This window comes from Xenopus tropicalis, chromosome 8, assembly GCF_000004195.4.
Source record: "Xenopus tropicalis strain Nigerian chromosome 8, UCB_Xtro_10.0, whole genome shotgun sequence".
Lineage (NCBI taxonomy): Eukaryota > Metazoa > Chordata > Amphibia > Anura > Pipidae > Xenopus > Xenopus tropicalis.
The window spans coordinates 101583781-101606070 of NC_030684.2; the positions used below are offsets into that span (position 1 = coordinate 101583781).

At 38.7% G+C, this 22290-nt stretch overlaps 1 protein-coding gene across 6 annotated transcripts in view; it reads left to right on the forward strand.

Annotated features, from left to right (window-relative positions):
* Window positions 1-22290, forward strand: part of kcnh5 (potassium voltage-gated channel subfamily H member 5) — a 197523-nt gene that overhangs the window by 37939 nt on the left and 137294 nt on the right. For 2 of the 6 annotated variants that reach the window (XM_031890224.1, XM_031890225.1), the window contains exon 1: window positions 7348-8009. The exons of 2 other annotated variants lie outside the window; for them this stretch is intronic. In XM_031890224.1, coding sequence (XP_031746084.1) covers window positions 7928-8009 — 82 coding nt within the window. In that variant the 5' untranslated portion in view covers window positions 7348-7927. Of the gene's footprint in view, window positions 1-7347; window positions 8010-13102; window positions 13755-22290 lie in introns of those variants that run through there. 2 more of the 6 variants (XM_012968051.3, NM_001127437.1) reach the window with 2 other exon arrangements.

The window sequence follows — 22290 nt, forward strand, 5'->3', positions numbered from 1 at the left end:
AGCAGGAATGTACTTTATTTTGGCAGTAGCCCTTCTTTTCTTTGGATTTTCAAAAGAACATAATAAAAATTATGGATTTGATGTGTGTTGGCTCTTCAGTGCTCTGTTGGCACCAAGCAATTTAAAATGCCCTCCTGCAAAAAGTAATGGGTAAAAAAATATCGAGCTGGTGTGTATCTACAGCCCAGGGGAACCGCTGGGTAGGAGAGAATTTTATTTAAACTAAAGGTAAAGGTTAGAATATAAAAGTATTCTATTCATCTTTCAAACTGCCCTAACAAATCCCGTTTTCTATGTAGTTTTAACCTTTCCTTTTATTTGAATATTATTCTTTGTTATAATTAGAAGCATTTGAATTATACTGTTTTAGAGATGAGATTAATATACAAAACATAATTCTGCATTCCCGAAGATAAATATAACAAGTGCTAGTATCCCAGATCTTTTGTAAGGCACAAACACAAGGCTATTACTAACTTAAGGAATGGGTTACGGCACTAAACAGGGGCAGCTAGATTGTAAGCTTTATGGGACAGGGGCCTCCTTCCTCTTGTCTCTTTGACACTTAGCTCCTAATATTTAATGCAACTGTACTTAGTATGTATTATTGTAATGACCCCCCCTTTTGTACCATTAATTTATTATTTAGCTGTACAGTGCTGTGTACATAAGTAGTGATATATAGATACAAATATACATACAACTATATAAAACTAGGAGTTTCCCTGGAGCAAGGGGATGATAGTTGTGACATAACTGGATTAATATTGTTTCTGGGGGAAAGGGGGCTAACAGAGTGAAACTAACAGAGAGGTTATACTGTTAAGATTGTAGAAACAGATGGGCAGCTGTGATACTCTGGCAGGGGGCTAGATCAACTCCAGTGGGCTTTCAGACAAGAGCAGCTGTGCCACTGGAGTGGTAAATCCTGCTGTAATGTGCTTGCTAAAATAATCTACTAAGAGACTGGAGATGTTAACACTGCTACAGAGAGCTGATGTGGAGTCGTGGCACTAGGTAGGGCAGGGGTTTACTGGTGTGGAAGAGGCTGCACAGAGGGGGACAGTAACAGGGTACATATTCATGAGTTGAATTTTCATAAACACAGGGTAACAGTTATTTCAGTAGTGTTTTCTTTGAACTGATAATAAGTTCAATACAATACTAACTGCATTATCTGCTCTGATGCCTGGAATTATCTCCAAATTTAATTGGATAATAAAAATGTATCTCCAAATCTAATTCCAAATTTCCCCATAAAAGTCTACTGAATGTTTATGAGATAAATCATAAGAAGTTTTGCTGAAAGACTTAATCTGGCATTATTTGTAAATGATTTTGATGTTTAGGGCAGTATTTCTAAGCCTGAGGCCAATTGGAAGGGTTGTTTGTGATTTGGCATGGCTCTTCTACACACAGAACCAAAATACTGCATGTCCATTGCCGGTGTCAGACTGGGGTGTCTGGGCGCACCAGGGCTGTTATCTAGTTATGAAGCCTGCCAGCCTACACCTGATGCGTGTATTATGGTTGTGCCACGTTCCATTTTCTTTTGCCTGTTTTAGGGGTGGGGGTGGCATGCACAGAGTCCAGCAGGTAGTGGGACTATGCTTATGGTACCCACCAATTTTTTTCCTGGTGTCCCACTTGCCCATAAGGTGGAGGCCTGGCTGTTAGCAATGATAAGATGCAAAGTCTGGCAGATGAATAAACTTTTGCTGTTCCTGAGTTTTGTAATGCTTTCATGTATTTATGTTCTTTACCTAAATTGTGTCTATACACTATATAAAGTTGCAAACCTTTATAAAACTCTATTATGCATAACATGTTTTAATACAGGTCACAGAGGTTAATTATTATAGTTTCTATTACACCTTCTTAGGCTTTAATCTTTAATGCACCACTTTCCCTTTCCTGCCTCATCTGCAACACCCCTGCCCTTCATCCATTTTTGTGTAAGTGTAAAATGTCCATTTAGCTGGTCAATACTGCTTTAGACTTGACAGACTCATTGACATATTGGTCCTGCTGAAAGCATCTCTCCTGCAACTGACTGTTTGTCCAATAAGATGTATTAATAATTACTGCTATTCTCCTTTTGGGTGGCAAGTAACTTACTGCATAATCTTAGGCTCATTTATCATGTCCACCAACCCTATCCATGTGCTTTTCAGTAGGAATGTGGATTAATACCATTAGAAGCAACTGTAATGCTAATGTTTTTTCTCTGTTTAAATGCTTACTCTGGTATTGCCTGCATTATTTAAATGCCATTTTAACTTAAAGGCCATCTAAAGCCCTGAGGCAACATGGGATTCATGTCCCTTATGCAATTGTAGTACTACCACTCCAAACTGCTTTGTGCTACCAGTCATCATCATGACATGTTCTCCCCCCTATAAAAACACACATGTGCACTGGGGTAACTGCAGTCCTGGTGCACCCAGATAATGTGGAGGAAAAGTAAGTGACGAAACTAATGATGAGTGAATCTGTAATTCTTCTCTTTGCCAAAAAATTAACAAAATTTATGGAAATTCGTGAAAATTCATGAAAAATTTGCAAAACGCATTGAAGTCAATAGGTGACTTTTTATAATTGCAACAATTTTTACGCACACTTTTTTTTTTTTTTTTACTACAAATGCATTAAAGTCAATGGGCGTTTTTTTCTCACTCCAGCTGCAATAAAGTAAATTAACTTTTTTTGTCTCTGAGAATTGTGATTTTCCACCATCAGATACCCAAAGTTTATTAGGGAAGATTAGAGAAGCATGTGTTGCCCATTGCTGCTAACAAAAATGTAACATTTAATGCAATACCTGGTCATCTTGTGCAGGGGTAACTCATGATGCATCTCGTGGAAGCGACCAACTGCATTTTGAATGCTGCTGTAAGAAATTGTCAGACCACACAGTGTTCCAAAAACTGAGAAGTGTCTGACCTCTTGGGGTAAATGATGTTTTAGGGTGAAGACTTAGTAGCAGCTTCTTGTCATAGCTAAATGCAATAACATACCCTGAGAATTGCCTCTGCTAAAACACACATGGAAACAATTATCCGTTAATGATCAGCTTTAACTATTTATTTTAGCTGCTACTAGTAGCTTTGTGTGTCTTCACCCTAAAGTAAATTGCTAACTGGTGAAAGTATGAATTTTCTCCCAAACACAATTCTGTTTCTCTCAGTGGTACCTGAGGGAGTCTACAACAAGCCATGTTTAATGACCTCTTACAATTCCTATTGTATTGGACTCTCTCAGTAAGACCATCTTTATACATGTCATTTTTAAATCCAAAAGCAATATAAGCGCCCTGCAGACTCATAGGGAATATTACATTGTGCCATTTTCATATAACAGTGCGCCAACAGTAGGAATGCAAAATCCAATAGCTCTTACATTTTTTATGAGGTTGATTGTTTTTATTAGTTTAATGTCACTGAATATAAATAATAAGCTGCTGGACTCTTAGCGCATATGTGGAAACCTCTGAAAATAGCATTTTCTTTAAAAAGGGAAGGCTTGTTAAAAAATTGAAATATGGTAGTCATTTCTTTGCTCTCTGTATAAATAAAGGGTAATACATCTGATAAAGAACAGCTATTGGAAGAAACATCCTTTCAGATATAGAAATACACTTGTTCAGCTGGACACTGTATGCAATAATATTTTCTACAAAACTTTTCTACCTTGGTGGTAAAAAGAGGAGAAGAGAAGGAGACAGTTCTGATAAATCATTTCCACTGGAATGCATTAAAAATTGCACTTTACCTTAGTCTTCACTTATAGGAAACATGTAAAAAAATATTGGATGCAACTATAACACTGTATTGCAGGGGATTTTTAATAGCATGGTAGCAATATTTTGTTAACACTCAGCTGATTTATCCTTTCACTGCAATGAAAGTAAGTTTCCTGGTTGCTGTGTTCTGCCTCAGTGCCTTTTCCGTACATAAATTATATTTATTAGTATTAAATGCTGTAATGCACAAAGGAAATAGATATTTTAAAGTGGTCCAATATGCATCTGGGCAGTAACACCTAGCAACCAGGCAGTGGTTATTCAACCAACTACAAAACAAAAAAAGCAAAAATGGGATTGGTTGTGATAAACAAGGCCTAGGAACCCATGGTGCAAGAATATGCCAGTCATGGATACACCTGCCTGGCAGCAGTTACCTTATTGTCAACCCGTAATAATGTGGCTTGCTTCTGATAGGGCAGTTATGCAATAAAAGGTGCAAAGTATGCTGTAAGTCTAATCACTCAAAGCAGTTGGCCTTTACTTTTTATCTGTTTAAAAGTAAAGATCTTATTGGTTGTAAGGGTTTCTTCACCTGGGCAATCTTTGTGCCTTTTTTCACAGGTGGGTTCCAGCCTTGTTAGTTTCATTGTGTGTGTGTAGATTTTTGTAATGAGTGGATGTTAGGAACTGTCCTTTATAAGTGTGATCAAGTTCTGTAGTTGTTTTTTTTCTATCAAAACAAACCCAACGCTGTCAGAGAGTGTCTCTTTATAGCAACATACATCTAACACATATTTTACATTCTCTGACAGCAGGAACATAAATCAGTGCAGATAAAATGATGTCCTGACTACTGGAAAAAGCACAAGCAGCTCAATGTAGAAGGGCAGGGTTGATCTTCCAATCATTCTGTTGCACAGTTTGTGATTGTATCTGTGAGTAAAGTTGATGATTTCCTTTTTGCAACAGGAAAAGCACATAAATTGGTCTTACATAGAAGGTGCTGTCATTGCTGCAGCTTCCATTCATAGTTATAAATACAAGCATGCAAAGAATGTGTTTGTACAATTGGCTAGAACCCTATAATGTCTATTCAAAATTACATATAAGAAGGCTGTTTATATTAAAATGAGAAATAAAACATTAAAGGTAAAATAAACCCCTCTTTTTGACATGTAACATAATGAAAATCCCCCTAAAGTGAAGGAATTGATGAATAATATAAGTGCCAGCTTTCACTCTTAGCTAAAAATGATCATTAACTTTTAAAATGACCCCTTCATTGGAGCTCCCCATTGATCCTCTACTGTTCCTGTCTGTGGGTGTGTCCAATGTTTCCTGCCAGAAGTGCAGGAGGCTGAGAATAGCCAATCACAGCCATGCATTCACACAAGCAAAGACAGGCTTCAGTTCCCTATCAGCTACTGATTGGTTCCTGTCCTACAGTGCTGAGTGGCGGGCACTGGCTCCCCTGCAAAGCCTGGGACAGCAGCCAGCAGGAAAAGAAATAGATGGGTGGGACTAGTTTGTGGAGAAATATAAAAGAAACTCTTGCTTGCATGGTAAAGGGAGAAGGTTGTATACTGGGAATTTGTTTATCTACCTCACAAGGACAAACAAAGAATTCAATGAACTTTGTTGAACAAGGGGGGGGGGGGTATACTGTCCCTTTAAAATCACAAACGCTTAGCCTAACGATAGTCATACAGTCCAACCAAGTGCACATACTATCAGTCTGGAACTTACAGCATCACAGGATTATTTGCATCAGAAAAATATAGATTTTATGGTAATGACAGCCCCTAATTTAGTCTTCCCTTTAACATTAGAAGGTTTCATTAAGAGCAAAGTAGAGCAAATAAATCATAGAGTGAAAAACTTAGAAACATTTACTAACAAGCAATGGGTTGGCCTTTCTTTGCCCTTCAGAGAAGCTTCACTGTATTATGCAATATCTATAAAATTCAGATCTATTGCTTGTTGGATATTAGCTTTTTCTTTAAGAAGGAACGCTATCCCTTATTTGAGAGATGAAGAAAAGAGAAATCCATTTCTAGCTCTGTGTTTCAGAACTCCCTATAAATGCTTTACTGTGTAATCCCTTAGTTCATAAAAGACAATTCAAATGCATTAAATAGTGCTTGTGCTGTCTTATGGGGAACACAAGCAAGGGCCACTGCCTTGATCTACAGTCTTTGTGGGGCCCTGAAGAGTATCAACTGTATGCAGTAAGAAAATAAATATCTGCAGTGTTAATGGCATCCAGGAAGACACTATAGAAGAGCATCTATATTTAGTAGATAAACCAACAGTGTTTCTTTGTATTGCCACCAGCAGCTATTGCTAAACTACAACTACACCCAGAGTGCAGAGTCACGAAAAAGTGGCGGTTGAGTCAAAAAAGTCACAGCTGCATCAAACAAGTAGCAGTAGCCTAAAAAATGTTGCACGCATCAAAAAGTCATGTGGTAGCTGCTTTTTGCGGTTTCTTTTTTCACTGTTTTGAGAATTTTTCGGCAAAGTGGGCTTCTTCTAATAAAAGTTATGGTATTATGGTATTGCCAGCAAGTATAATATTTGGCCCTTTTGAGTAGTCTGGTAGTCCATTGTACAGTCTTTGGGCTTGGAATCCATTCTTGTCCTGTTACATGCTTATGTTTGCTGTAGAGCTGTGATTAGTTGCAATATCTGTTTGCGCTATGATCTGGGCTGGTTGTCTTAAAAAAATTTATAAAATTCTTCTTTTTGTAGTTTATTGTGGGTACTAGTTTATTTAGAAATCAGTTAGTTCTGCTGTGTTTCTTTAGAAAGCCTGGCACGAAAGTACTTTTACAAGCACCTTATATTGCAGACTGACTGTATATTATATATATATATAATGATAAATATAAGCAGAGAGTGCCATTGCACAAGTAACATTGAAATTAAGTTACTTTGAAATACTGGTTAACATTTTTCCTGGTGAAGCACTAATGCAGGGATCCTCAAACTACAGCCCGCGGGCCGGATCTAGTACCTCCAAGGTAATTTACCCAGCCCCCTTTGTGTCATCACCCCTGGCAGGGGGGAGTAGGGATCTAGGAGAGGGTGGATGGAGTGGGGAGCAGGGAGAGGGAGGACGTAAGACTGGCCCATAGTTTGAGGGCCAAACAGGGAGCTGGAGAGGGAGGGTGGGGTGGGTTAGTTTGAGGTCTGTAGTCCGGCCCAACAGTTTGATGGACCATGAACTGGCTCCCCTGTTTAAAAAGTTTGAGGACCCCTGCACTAATGTAATGATGTATAATCAGACATCCCCACAGCCTCTATGGGGATTCTGGGTATTGTAGTTCAACAGGTGCATGCAGACTGCCCACGCCTTGGAGGTGCCAATGCCTGCATGTAAGACTTATAAGACTTTAACCATTGATCATTTTAATGAAATGATGCTATAAATGATACTGTGTAGGGAAGAAGGAGAGGTAGGTGGGTGTGGATTGTGGGAGTTTATCCTAAGGAGGGGACGTGGTTTAAGTGGGAGGGGTAGGATTGCTTATACTGGGACTACACTGCAAAGGAGGAGGGCACAGTAATAAAGCCAGAGCAAAGAGTGACTAATCTAAATGAGGATACAAAGTAGCAGGCAGGAGCAGCGGGAGGGAGCCGGCAGCTGATTGTTGCAGCAGCGAGCGAGGGATGAGAGCCCACAGGATATACAGTAACACAGAGTGCAAGTGTGCAGGAGAGACAAAGCTGTTTAGGGAGTAAACTGTCCTTTTGCATGGGTGCTTTGGGGAGTCAAAAAGGACTTTCTAAAATTGTGGAGTGGAGGAGAGTGCAACAAATGAGCGTCTCACTTGGAATCTGATCAGCACATGAGCGAGTGCAACCAACTGAGAGGCAGCAAAGTAATGCAGGGAGAGGTGAGCGGCCCACCCAGACAGTGCTGCTAGCCGGGCAGCAGAGAGGCAGGTGTGAGCCGCGTTGGGACGCTGGCCATGGTGCTGGCGGGCAGCCAGACTACGCAGGCGCACTGTCTCCTGAGCCTGCAGCTCCTTAGCCCTGTGTGCAGCCGTGCCACAGTCTCAGCGCAGGCAGCCCGAGGAGAGTTACCATGAACTGCTTCATCCCACCCAAGTCTATTAACCCGGACTCGGTCACAAATAGTGTAAAAAAAAGCACCGCGTCCCAGCCCAGGAGCTACCCATGCACAGGATGCCGGGGGGAAAACGAGGGCTGGTGGCACCGCAGAACACGTTTTTGGAGAACATTGTCAGGCGCTCAAATGGTAAGCGAGCCCCCTATCAGCCCTTACCCTGTGAGCCAGTCCCACTGTAATCAGAGCATGTGAGTGTGGGGAAACTGGTCACTAATTTGTGGCACTCTGGGTGAAGCACATGTGCAAGCACTTTGGGGTTTACTTAGGGGAACAGAAATTTGAAAATACAGTATTCAGCAATAATAAGTTTCAGGCTATCAGTGTTGGTTATCTCTAACTATTCTGTTACCCCTGCAACTGTACATTATAGTGTGCTCTGCTAAATTCTAGTTTTATTCAAACTATTATAATGTTCCCATTGGAGCCACTGGCTATACACTCTGTTTTGGAAATTAATCTGCCGGAACTTGTTTCCCTTTCATGACACCACAAATGGTGGGCCCTATTATGGCAGGACCTCCTGTGCTGCACTCAAATTGCTTAGTGTTTTGCTTTGGTACTAGAGGACTACACACCATAGGGTCATTATGGGTCTTCTCATTATTTCCTGCAAAGGTTTCTTCTCCTAAATATTAGTGATGAGCAAATCTGTCTCATTTTGTTTCGGCAAAAAATTAGCGAATCTTTAAAAAGATTCCTGAACCGTGAAAAATGACGTGCACCAAAAAAATTGTTGCATGTATCCAAAAAACCAAGCACACAACATTTTTTTTGTTGCACATCATTTTCTTCTTGCGCAAATTTTCTGCGTGCATTTTTGTGCCCGTTGTGCGACCGTTGTGCGAATAAATCCGCCAATGGTGAAACACCAAATCCATGCCTGGCCAGAATTTTCGCACATCGCTACTAAAGATGGTCCAACCATTTTTTGCCCAGGACAGACTGTTCCTAAAACACAAATGTGCAGTTAATTTCTCCAGTTGTTGCTGACTATAAAATCCAATATCTTTTGGCAGTGGGTGCTTCTAGTTGTAGTCTAGTAGCCAGACAGCATAGACTTGACACAGCGAAAGCTTCAAACTTTTAAACGCTGCCCCCTCTTATGATTAACTCCAACAATCCACACCCACCCTTCCTCCTTTAATAGCACTCATTGCATTATGATAATTAATTGTTAAAGTCTTATAAGTGTTTTATGCAGGAATTGGCACCTCCAAGGTGTGGGCAGTCTTCAGGCACCCAAACAGCAATACCCAGCATTCCTATAGAGGCCAAGTCTAATTAGACATCATTATATTTGTGCTCAACCAGGGTAACAAATTTGACTCTGCACCCAGTCAGTGATGGGAAATTCACATGATAAAAAAGCGAACTATCAGAAGAAAAAGACTTGTATTTCAAAGTAACTAAATTGCCATTAAATATTTATCATTTTTATGTATATTTGCAATAAAAGATGCTTGAAAAGTGCTTTAATCACAGACTTTCCAAAGAAACAACAAGTATCCAACCGATTTCTAAAAAAGTTGGTAACCACAATAAATTGAAAAAAAAATAAAAAAATACATTACAGGAATCAAGACAACCAGCCCAGATTAGAGTTAGTGCGAACAGCAAAGTCAAGGCCCTATGTTTGTAAAGAGGGACAGATATTGCTACTTATCACAACTCTACAGCAAACATAAGCAGAAATGTAACAGGGCAAGAATGGATTCCAAGCCTGAAGACTGTACAATAGACTACCTGACAACTTAATAGGGTCAAACATTATACATGTTGGCAATAGCATAACACCATAACTTTTATTAGAAGATGCACACTTTTTTGTGCACACATTTTAAGAAAGTTTTGTAGGTTTGCCTGACCAATCACATCACCACATGTGTTTTAGTAAAATGTGTCACAGTACAGTTGTTTACTATAAATGCATAAAGACTTGAATATCTGAGCAGCCCATAAATTCTTTCTTCCCATACCATGTGGGACACCACTGACCATAACTAGTGATATAATTTGCCAGGCATGGATTTGCGGTGAATTTCCTCATTTTGCCATTGGTGGATTATTACGGACAACAAAGTTCGCTGAGGAAAGATTTGCCACGTGACAAAAGAAATCTTTAAAAAGATTTGTGAATAATTTGGTGAAGCGAAATGGGACAGATTCGCTCATCGCTAACCATAACGAATTTTGCATCACTATTTTAAGCAATACAAGTAGTATAGTGCAAGCATGAGGTTCAGTTTTTTGGGAAAGTTATTGCAACCTTCCCTTAGATATAATTTAACAATAGCTGCTAGTAGCAATAAAAAGAGCCACAGTTAATGTATCTACTAACTATACACACACACCTATAGTTTCAATCTTTCCTGGATGCCATTACCACTGCAGATACTTATTTTTTTACAGTTGACACTATCCAGGGCCCCACAAAGACTGTAGATCAAGTAAGTGGCCCTTGCTCGTGTTCCCCGTAAAGCAGCACTAGCACTAGCACTATTAAATGCATTTGAAATGTCTTTTATTAACTAAGGGATTACACCAAACACAGTAAAGCATTTATAGGGAGTTCTGAAACACAGAGCTAGAAATAGATTTCTCTATCTTCATCTCTCAAATAAGTGATAGCGTTCCTTCTTGATCTAATATCCAACAAGCAATAGATCAGAATTTTATAGATATTCCATGACATAGTGAAGCTTCTCTGAAGGACAAAGAAAGGCCAACCCATTGCTTGTTGGTAAATGTTTCTAGATTTTTCACTCTATGATTTATTTACTCTACTTTGCTCCTAATGAAACCTTGTAATGTTAAATGGAAGACTAAATGAGGGGCTGTCATTACCATAAAATCTATATTTCCCTGATGCAAATAATCCCGTGATGCTGTAAGTTCCAGACTTATAGTGTGTGTGCTTGGTTGGGCTGTATGACTATCATTAGGCTAAGAGAGCATCTGTAAGTTATTGATTTTCCCACTATTACCACTGGGATTTAGTGATTTTAAAGGGACAGTACATCCTTCCCCATTATTCAACTTAAGCTCAATGAATAGGGCTGGTGATGAACATATATGTTGCCTATTGTTTTAATCACATTGGTTTTTTTTAGCTCCTTGCTAGATGGCCTTTTCACTGGCGACTCCTATTGTTGCCAGTTGAAATGCATTTCGGAGTGGTTAGTTGCCCACTATAGCAGAGCTTTATCGCAGACAACTGAACTGCTCTATGGGTCCTTAGGCTAAAGCTGGCCATACACGTGGCGATCTGACGATGTTTCGTGCGACCATCGGTCGCACGAAACATCGTCAGATCCGCTACACACCATTCAGGGCTGAATCGGCAGGTAAGGAGGTAGAAACAATAGGATTTCTACCTCCTTCTGCCGATTCAGCGCTGAAGGGAGATTTTGGTCAGGCGCCTTCTATGGCGCCCGATCAAAATTTTCAAACTGGTCCCATCGGCGAGTCGGCCGATATCAGCAGCTTCCTGCGATATCGGTCGACTCGCCGACATACCATACACGCACCGAATATCGTACGAAACGAGGTTTCGTACGATATTATCGGTGCGTGTATGGCCACCTTTAGGCTGTTCAGGGGAGCCGGTGGCCACCACTCAGCACCATGCACTGTAGGATAGGAACCAATCAACAGCTGATAGGGAACGGAAGCCCGTATTTGCTTGTGTAAATGAATGGTTGTGATTGGCTATTCTTCACCTCCTGCGCTTCTGGCAAGAACTGTTAGTACACATCCACCCATGGACAAGAACCGCAGAGGATCAATGGGGAGCTCCAATAAGGGGGCCATTTTAAAAGTTAATGATCATTTTTGGCCGAGAGTGAAAGCTGGCACGTTATTTATCATTGCCTACAAGATTAGGGGGATTCTCACTTATGCTACATGTCTACTTTTACCTTCAACACATGTTAGTAATACTGGCATATGTCTCTAGTGCCAGGGGCACCTAAAGTGAATAAGTGTAAGTGTAGTGATGTGAAACAATAGCATATTTTTATATGATTTTACTCAGTGATGCAGATCGTTGAAAATGAGTTGAGAGCTCAAATATTTAAGCTTTCAATTCCAGCTTTTGCCCATTAACATTATAAGTTCCCAAATTTGGAATCTAGAAAAAGGAACATTACATAACACAGTTTAATGCAGAAAGTGATGCACCACAACAAATAACCACTACAAACTAGAATAATTAATCTAGCCATATGCAGTTAACATAAGCATGTAAAAAAAAATGTAACCAAAACACCAAACTTTATGGGTAATAGTGTCTGTGAGAAAAACTCAGCATGTTTCATGAGGCTGGGAAAGGCTACTGCTGATATGCCATAGTAAAAGAATAACCAGTAACAATGAAAAATCCCATGTAACATTAAAGAGTTTTTTATTAATGTATTTGAATGCACATTGTGCCCCTGGTTTGTTTACAATAAAAGGTGTCTTGCACCCAACAACTATTTTTTTTGCATAATAAAAGCAAATCTAATTCTAAGAAACTTTCTGATATATATTTTATTAAATATCTTCAATAGTTTTCAACTTATAAATATATTTGCTAACAGAAGCAGTATGTCAGATTGTTTATATGCTCTGGGCTACTAGTTCTGAACCCTGGAACAACGTAACAAAATCCAATAATTACCAGAACTCAACAGACTGACTTCTGCTCATTTCTATTAATTCCTATATACTTATTTAAATTGAGTGTGGAACTTATATATGTATCTCAGAGATCTGTAAAATGAATAAAGCATTTAACTGGGTATAAATTCCGATAAAAGTATTTTTCAACTTTAAAAAAAAAAAAAATAAATAAATAAGACTAACGATGACCTCTTGTGGCAAGCAATAAGACTATGCACTGGGATTGTAGAAATAACACTTGACCGTATGTAAGAATGCTTTGTATTAATGAATTCAGAATTGGTGCTGATCCTTACCCTGCCTTATAATCAGCTGTACTTACAGAAGCCCTATACAAACAGCTATTGCCATGGGGAAATGCATCTGATACAGAATAAAAAATACCTAATTTCTTAAGGCAAAAAAAATATAAATATAAAATATATATATATATTATAGAGAGAGAGAGAAATATATATATATATATATATTTATATATACTGGGACTATACTGCAAAGGAGGAGGGCACAGTAATAAAGCCAAGGCAGAGAGTGACTAATCTAAATGAGGAGGAGCGGGAGGGAGCCGGCAGCTGATTGTTGCAGCAGCGAGCGAGGGATGAGAGCCCACAGGATATACAGTAACACAGAGTGCAAGTGTGCAGGAGAGACAAAGCTGTTTAGGGAGTAAATTGTCTTTTTGCATGGGTGCTTTGGGGAGTCAAAAAGGACTTTCTAAAATTCTTTAAGTGGCCGGACCTCAGGAGGCAGTGGAGGAGAGTGCAACAAATGAGCGTCTCACTTGGAATCTGATCAGCACATGAGCGAGTGCAACCAACTGAGAGGCAGCAAAGTAATGCAGGGAGAGGTGAGCGGCCCACCCAGACAGTGCTGCTAGCCGGGCAGCAGAGAGGCAGGTGTGAGCCGCGTTGGGACGCTGGCCATGGTGCTGGCGGGCAGCCAGACTACGCAGGCGCACTGTCTCCTGAGCCTGCAGCTCCTTAGCCCTGTGTGCAGCCGTGCCACAGTCTCAGCGCAGGCAGCCCGAGGAGAGTTACCATGAACTGCTTCATCCCACCCAAGTCTATTAACCCGGACTCGGTCACAAACAGTGTCAGAAGCAGCACCGCATCCCAGCCCAGGAGCTACCCATGCACAGGATGCCGGGGGGAAAACGAGGGCTGGTGGCACCGCAGAACACGTTTTTGGAGAACATTGTCAGGCGCTCAAGTGGTAAGCGAGCCCCCTATCAGCCCTTACCCTGTGAGCCAGTCCCACTGTAATCAGAGCATGTGAGTGTGGGGAAACTGGCCACTAATTTGTGGCACTCTGGGTGGAGCACGGGTGCAAGCACTTTGGGGTTTACTAAAGGGAACAGAAATTATAACATATCTATTCATAATAAGTTTCAGGCTATCAGTGTTGGCTATCTCTAACTATTCTGTTACGCCTGCAACTGTACATTATAGTGTGCTCTGCTAAATTCTAGCTAAATTCAAACTATTATAATGGTCCCATTGGAGCCACTGGCTATACACTGTTTTGGCATATTAAATCTGACAGAACTTGTTTCCCTTTCATGACACCAGGAATGATGGGCTCTATTATGGCAGGACCTCCTGTGCTTCACTCAAATTGCTCACAGTTTTTAACTATTTGTTGCCCAGGACAGACTTTCTGCACCCTTCTTAAAACACAAATGTGCAGTTAACTCTTCCAGTTGTTGTTGATTATAAAGTCCAGTATCTTTTGTTAGTGGGTGCTGCTAGTTGTAGTCCAGTAGCCAGAAAGCATAGATTTGATACTTCCAACACAAGGAAAGCTTCATACGCTAGATATTTTAACTGGATGCTTTTACAGTATATCATTTAGCTATAAAGGCGACATGAGATTTCCCCCCTTAGATCCCAGCTAAATTCCGTTTAGCTAATTACAGTAAATAATCCAGGAGTAGTATATTTGAACATGTATATTAGGATATGTAACATAGTGTCAGTCAGCTCAGTGCACATTACTTTGTATAAGATTTTTTTTTTTTACCTGTGGTTAGTTCATGCATGCACTTATGGAAATAGTTTGATGTTCGGCTGTGTTTATCTATTTGTTTGGAAAGACCTATTCAGACAGAGTATGGTTGAATTGACTAAGTTTCCTAATCATTTTTATTGGAAGCTAAATTATGTATTGGATATATTAGTAATATGCTTTTACAGTCAGCATAGCCTTCCATCTGTGCATCAGGTCAGTTGCAATGCCTGTGCTGGAATGAGTTGGCTTCAGCAGTTTTATTGCACAATACGTGTATTTTTATTTAATAGTGGTATAATAAATAATAATGGTTATTTGCTCCCAGTATGTACAGAAATGCTCAATGTCAAAGTGAAAACGCCAAACAAGTCAGACAGCCTGTCTAGTGGCTGCTGCTGTTGCTCTATGTCCCGTTTCTATAGATGATTAAAACTAAACTTTAGTTGGCCAGACTGACAGTACTATTTACTGTGTTTGACACAACGAGAGACAAAAGAAACGCATTTAGTTCATAGCTGTTGTTTGTGTAGTCCCAACACATTTACACTGAGATGTAGTATCATTATGTTTATAACCTCTAAACATTGTTTTAACCATGAAATGCCCAACTGCTTGATAAACATCTAAAATTGTGCTAGTACATTCCATCGCACAATTTCACCCTATTGCATAATGTACTGTGCAGGATATACAGTAAACACAATTGCCTTGGGAAATGAGGTATTTTTTTATTCTATATCGGACACATTTCCCTGTTGCAATAGCTGGTTTGTAAAAGGCTTCTCTAAGTATAGTGTATTATAAGGCAGCAACAATTTCGTGTTCGTTAATCCAAAGAATTCTTACATACGGTCAAGTGTTATTTCTACAGACCCAGTGCATTGTATTACTTTTATTGTTTGCCACAAGAGGTCATTGTAAGTCTTATTTTCTTTTAAAAAGTTGAAAAACACTTTTGCCGTAATTTATAACCAGTTAAATGCTTTGCTCATTTTATAGATCTCTGAAATACATGTATGAAAGTTCTATACTCAGTTTAAATAAGTATATAGACATTAATAGAAATGAGCAGAAGCCAGTCTGTTAAGTACTGCTAATCTTTGGATTCTGTTACATTGTTTCAAGGTTCAAAGCCAGGAGCCCAAAACATATGAACAATCCGACATACTGCTTCTGTTAGCAAATATATTTATTAATATATAGCAGAATTAATATTTAGCAGAAAATTGCTTATAATTACATTTGCTTTCATTATGCAAAACAATTAGTTGTTAGGTGCAGGACTCCTTTAATTGGAAACCGACTTTAAACACCAACCAGGGTCAGAAAGTGCATTCAAATACATTACAAGAAAATGTCTCTAATTTTACATGGGATTTTTCTTTTTACTGATATGGGGGAGATGTGATGGTTATTCTTTTACTATGGCATATCAGCAGTAACCTTCCCCAGACTCATGAAAGATGCTGAGTCTCTCTCACAGACTAAAGGTCTGTGTTTTGGTTACATTTTAGCTTTTACATGTTAACTGCATATGGCTTGAGGAATTATTCAAGATTGTAGTGGTTATTTGTTGTGGTGCATTGCTTTCTGCATTAAACTGTATTATTTAATGTTCTTTTTCCCTGCATGTGATTAATAATACACCAGACTGCTTAAAATGCATCTTTTATTTATTGATCAGACCTACATCACAAATTTTGGAGCTGGCAAAAGCTGGCAGTAGCTGGAAGTGAAGGATTTTTATGGCCCCCAGTCAATTCATACACTTTTAATACAATCTGAAGCTCAAACATAATACATTATTGGCCCACGACTAATTTGGATGGCTCAATGCTATTACATAGGAATTTATTTTTACTTGTATGGAGGACATTTTTTTATTGTTATCCTCTTATATATCGCTGGTGTTTAAGCAGTGTTTTATAGAGTTTATTGGTCACTGCCCCAGTGGAGCTTACAGTCTAAGATCTCAATCACATTTACACATTAGAATCAGAGGTGCAGAGGAGCAAAGCAGCAGTACTACCCACCCTTAGATGTAGGGCCTTGAATCTGAATGACAATGTTGTAGATTTATTTGTTAAATTCATGTTATATTAGATACAGAAGCTGGAATTGGCTGGTTCAGGTATTATTTGATTGGTAGCGGCTGGCTGGCTGTAGTTTAAAGATTTTTGCATTAAACTGTTATGTAATCTTCCTCTTTCTTATTAATAATACACCCATCTGTTTAAAGTACATATTTTATTTATTGATCAGACCTACATAAAAAAATGCTGAAGAATATATTTGTAATGTTTGAAAGCAGGCAGTAGCTAAAAGTAAAGGCCTACAGATTCACTTACGGACAGCCCGTCTCCCATAGACTCAATTTTAATAAAATAATTCAGAATTTTAAAACTGATTTCCTTTTTCTCTGTAATAATAACAGTACATTGTACTTGATCCTAACTAAGATATAATTAATCCTTATTGGATGCAAAACAATCCTATTTGGTTTAGTTAATGTTTTATTGATTTTTTAGTAGACCTAAAGTATGGAGATCCAAATTAAGGAAAGACCCCTTATCCGGAATACCCTTGGTCCTGAGCATTGTGGATAACGGGTCCCATACCTGTAGTTACTTTTTATTGCTCATCTACCTATTTAGTCCCTTTCCTATTCATATTCCAATTGCTTATTCAACCACTGCCTGGTTGCTAGGGAAAATAAGAACCTAGCAATGAGAGTGTTTCTGAAATACTAAACTGGAGAGCTGCTGAACATGAACATGAACAGCCCCTTTTAGCTGTCTGAATGCAGACAGCTGCCATACTGTTTACTTGTGTACCCCAGACTATTGTGCCTCCCATAGCCCAGCATGGCCAGCTAAAGTGTTCTGTGATTATTCAGTACTCCAACTAATGATGGCATAATTTTGCTTTGCTATTCTTCTGTGGATCACTGTGCTATTTGATGATGGCCAACGCAGTTATTATCACTGTCCCATTTGATGGGGTCACTGTGTATTTAATGTTGATAGTCACTGCCTTTTGATGCTAGGAATCACTGTGATGATAATGCTGAAAATGCTGAAGAATTAGAAGCCTTGGCTTGGTGTAGGAGTGGCTTAAGGCGAGAAAGTCCAAGCCTGAGTCTACCACGAGTCCACCACTTTATGTCTTTAAAAAGTTAAAAAACACTATTTGTTTTATAGTCTGTTTTCTACACTAGCATCTTTGCTTGTAGTCATCTTACCCTATCTGTCATTTATTGCCACTTATCTGTTTTATTTTATTACTGCAACTGTAGTCCAGCAATCCACTATTGTTGTTCTTACTTTCCATGTCATCTGTCCTAAAACAGATGCAATAGGAGATGTAAAGGTGGCAGAGTGGTGATATAAAGGGTGATGGGATTGGGGTGCATTAAGGGCCTGGTTGGATAGAGTGGAAAAAGCAGGTACTGGTTAGTGTAACTGGGCTGTTGGGTGTGTAACTGGTTGTTTCTAGGGTGTAACATAGTGGGCCAGTGGTAAAGCAAGTGGGAAACTTACACCACCATGCTTCTTATATTTTCTAGGAGCTCATACTGCAGACTTAGTTTTGCACATGCGCATTAGTGTAAAATAAGGAAACTACCATATATGCACGAGTCTGCCTATCAAGAGATGCCTGGAATAGGCACGCCTTATTCTAATAAATGTGGACAATTTGTCCAGACCAAAATTGTTTATTATTAGTGTATACAACATTCCTTACAGTTTCTTTTAGCTATGTGTGCACAAATGTGTGGACTATTGAAACAAACTGAAGGGGTCCTTGGACGCATGTCCAAGAGCACAAAGTAGTTTGAAAGTGCACTCAGTGATCAGTCTAAAAGCACTTGGGGGCTGGGTATGAGGTAAGTACAGAAATTCACTGTGGCCTATGACTGCTGCCTATGGCCTATGTGCTCCTTTACGTGCATGTCTAAATAATTTACTATTTTGGAGTGTAGGTACAAAGTGCAAAAACATGGTGAACCGCTCTCATTTTATATCCTTTGCACCCTGTCCTCAGCTTAATAAATGACTTCTCATGTTGCTTTCATATACAGTTCTCTACAAGCACCACATTTTTTGTGTGCACTGAACTCTTTACTTGCTGCACTGTGGTCTTGAGTTTATTCCCAGCCAGGGCCCTATCTGTCAGGAGTTTGTATGTTCCGCCTTTGTCTGTCTGGGTCCTCTGGTTTTCTTTCACACTGTAAAAATATACAGACAGGTTTGGCATGTGTGAATGTGATAGTGACCTATGAACAATGTATCATCTTTGTGAAGCGCTGAGTAAATGTGTTGGTGCTATATAAATAAAAGGAAATAACAAAAAAACTAAATATGCTTAAGGAATACATAAATTAATGATTATGTAGTAAAATGAAAAATATGTTGCTTTATGTATTTTGGCTTTATATTAGGTCTTATGTTTTTTATCAATCTAAAATGCCTATTTCAATAAAAAAAAATTGCTTTGACATTCTTGGGAAAGATTTTTTCCTCACCATACACAAGGAAGTATTATAGCATCCCATCTACTGTATACTTATGCATTCTGTACAACAGTGTGCAGTTCATTTGCAGCCCTGTTTAAAGAACAGAACTGGTGGAGATGGGTATACCAAATGTAAAATAAGCACTGCTTTACATTATTCCAGAGAATATACAGCAAACCACTGGGTAATATCTGTATGGATCTAAGAAGCGTATGTACAGCAGAACAGGACATCTAAGAGTAGATTTCACTTACTATGACTTAATGTGGATACCTAAAGGCCTTTGATAAGTTTTATTGTCTCTTTGCCTTTTTAAATTGTGCACAGGTTGATTCTACTGTAGCTGGAAGTCCCTTCCCTGATGCCTACTGTGTTCTTAGATATTGCACTCTCTCAGACTAGTTTTCCATTCTTAGCTGCTCGTGAATCATTCTGTTATGTGGTCATGCAAGTTAATACTTAGAAGACTGTCTTTAAAGGTTTTTATTCATCTGAATCATCCTTTATATAGTACTATACAGTGTCTAAAGTAACTCCACAAGAACAGTAGGTTGATACTACTAGTACTAAACTAAAGGAAAATCAAAAATAGAAACTGGGTTTGCTGTGGAACAAAAGGCTTGATACATTATCCATGTAATGCACTAATAGTAAAGTTTTGACCTATGCCTATGTTCTTCAGCTCTATGTTGACATACTGCCACTCCTCCAAACTGCCCCTACCTTTTAGTGCTTACCTGGGTGCTAGCTCAGATTTTCAGTACAGATATTGAACCTGTTATCCAGAATGCTAGGGATGTTAGGTTTTCCAGAAAAGGGACCTTCCATACTTTGGATCACCATACTTAAAATTAGGGAGGCACTGAATCCACTATTTTAGGATCTGGCTGAACCCCCTAATCCTTTGTGAAAGATTCCAAACCGAATTGGAAGTGTTAAAGAGAACCATATGCAAAGCACGCAGTGAAAAATGTTCAACTTCTGTGTTTATGTGACAAAAAGTTACATGTTGTAAGGATTCGGATTCGGTTCGGCCAAAGGCATGGGTTCGGCCAAAGCCAGATCCTGTCGAAAAAGGCAGAATCTTGGCTGAATCCTGGATTTGGTGCATCCCTAGTTTATATCTACAAAAAAATAATTTAAACAATAATTAAACCCAATTGAATTGTTTAACCTCCAGTAAGGATTCATTGTATCTTCTTCTGAATTGAAGAAGCCACTCGGATGAGTGGTGAATGGTTTTCACGAAAACTCAGAAAAGTGTAGTTATTAGTGACGGGCGTAATAGCCGTGCGACAAAATAATAGCTGCGACAATTTTTTTGCTGCACAACATTTTCGCTGTTTCGCAAATTTTTCACCGTTTCGCGGATCTTTTGAAGCGAAACAGAACAGATTCGCTCATCACTACTAGTTATTTTAGAATTCTACTAGATACTGATTCATTATATCTTTGTTTGGATTAGGTACTGTTTTATTATTACAGAAAAAATGAAAATCAGTTTTAACAAACTGAACAGTGTCTTTGGCTGACATGTCTGTTCAGCTAGAACTAATATTGAGCTGAATGACCCAAGATGGGTCAGATATTCCTTTTCTCAGCCAGTGTGGCCAGAGTTACAATAATGACATAAATGGCATTGCTGTGCAGCAGTATTTACCATTTTTAAAATAAAGTTTTATTTAAGTTTTGAAACAAAGAGAGAAAGGCAATTGAATAGCAGGCTGTGTCAGCAGGTACAGCTATATGGTTTCAGGCGGTCAAGATTAGAACCTTCAGAGAAAACACAATGTAATAACTACCGAATTAGCAATAAAAGGTATTACATAATACACATATACAATTTTTGAGTACAATAACTCAAAAAATCAATTATCATTGAATTAATTTGACATCGTAACGTTAATGTTGGAGGATAGTCTCATAAATCACTGGCAGTGTTTTATAGATAGTGTTATGGAACAGTAGAAGATATTTTATCTCTTTAATTTCTGTCATATGTTTAGAGTTAAATCATCAGGACCTTAATAAGGTCCTGGGCCAGTTTAAAGACACTAACCATCCTGTTTTTAAAATAACCTTCTGAATGCATATATGTGAATTTCTAAATATCCTGCATAGGAATAGGCAAGAGGAGCTGGATTTTGGCCTGAAATATAGATTATATGATTAAGTTAAAGTTTATACTTCTACACAAATGCAATAAAAGTGACATCATGCTGTAGAATCACTAATTTGTGAATAATTAAGTTACCGTGGTGACAGATAAATGTAACCTAAAAAAATGCCTACTACCTGCATATTGTTACATTCCACTGACACCGTAATACTTACCTATTCTATTATTCTGTGACAAAGGAGAATTAAAAAAAAAACCCTTAAGCCAACAATATTTAAAAATGAAGTGGAAAATATGAGTTGATTTTACTGTGTAAATACTATATATTCAGTATGCTTCAGTAATGATGTTTTCCAGTTCATCACTAAGAAAGTGATGAACTGGAAATATGCTAATTGTACATCATTTTTCAGTATTTCAACAGTTGTGAGTTGTGCATCTCTTGAATAAAAGATAATAGAACATATTGTGTTGTTTGATGATTGTTAGATATATTTAGTAAATCCATCCAGCCAAAGACTCTCAAGGGGTACTGGCAGCTGTAATTCAACAGCAGCTGGGGAGTTGCAGGTAAATGAATACTATAATCATGTGCTTTGTTTGTTGTCTTTTCTACCCCCATTTTTCCTTGTCTGATATAATCATCAGCCTACTGTACTGAGAGATACTGTAACAGGATTACCAACTGTAGACATACAATGAGAACAGCATGGCACCCTACTAAGTAGGGTTTACAAGTAAAACTGCAATAGAACTCAGTGTAGCTTAATCTATAGATACAGAATCTGTGGAATAAGGTAGCACTTGATGGCTGAAGATGAAAGCCTTGACCTTCCTGCATGAGTCCATTTGTTGGGAATTGGGATCATTTACTTACCCTGCTAATAACACTTTAAGTCTTTAAAATACTTTTAAGTTATAGGCAGCATTACTTGCATCAGCAGCATATCTAGAGTTTACTGAGCATGACAGTAAAATGTTTTAGGGCCCTCAAAAGCTTTGGAAAGAAGATCCCTTATCTGGAGACCCATTATCCAGAAAGTTCTAAGTTACAGGAAGGGAATCTCCCATAGACTCCAATGTTAATCAAATAATTGACATTTTAA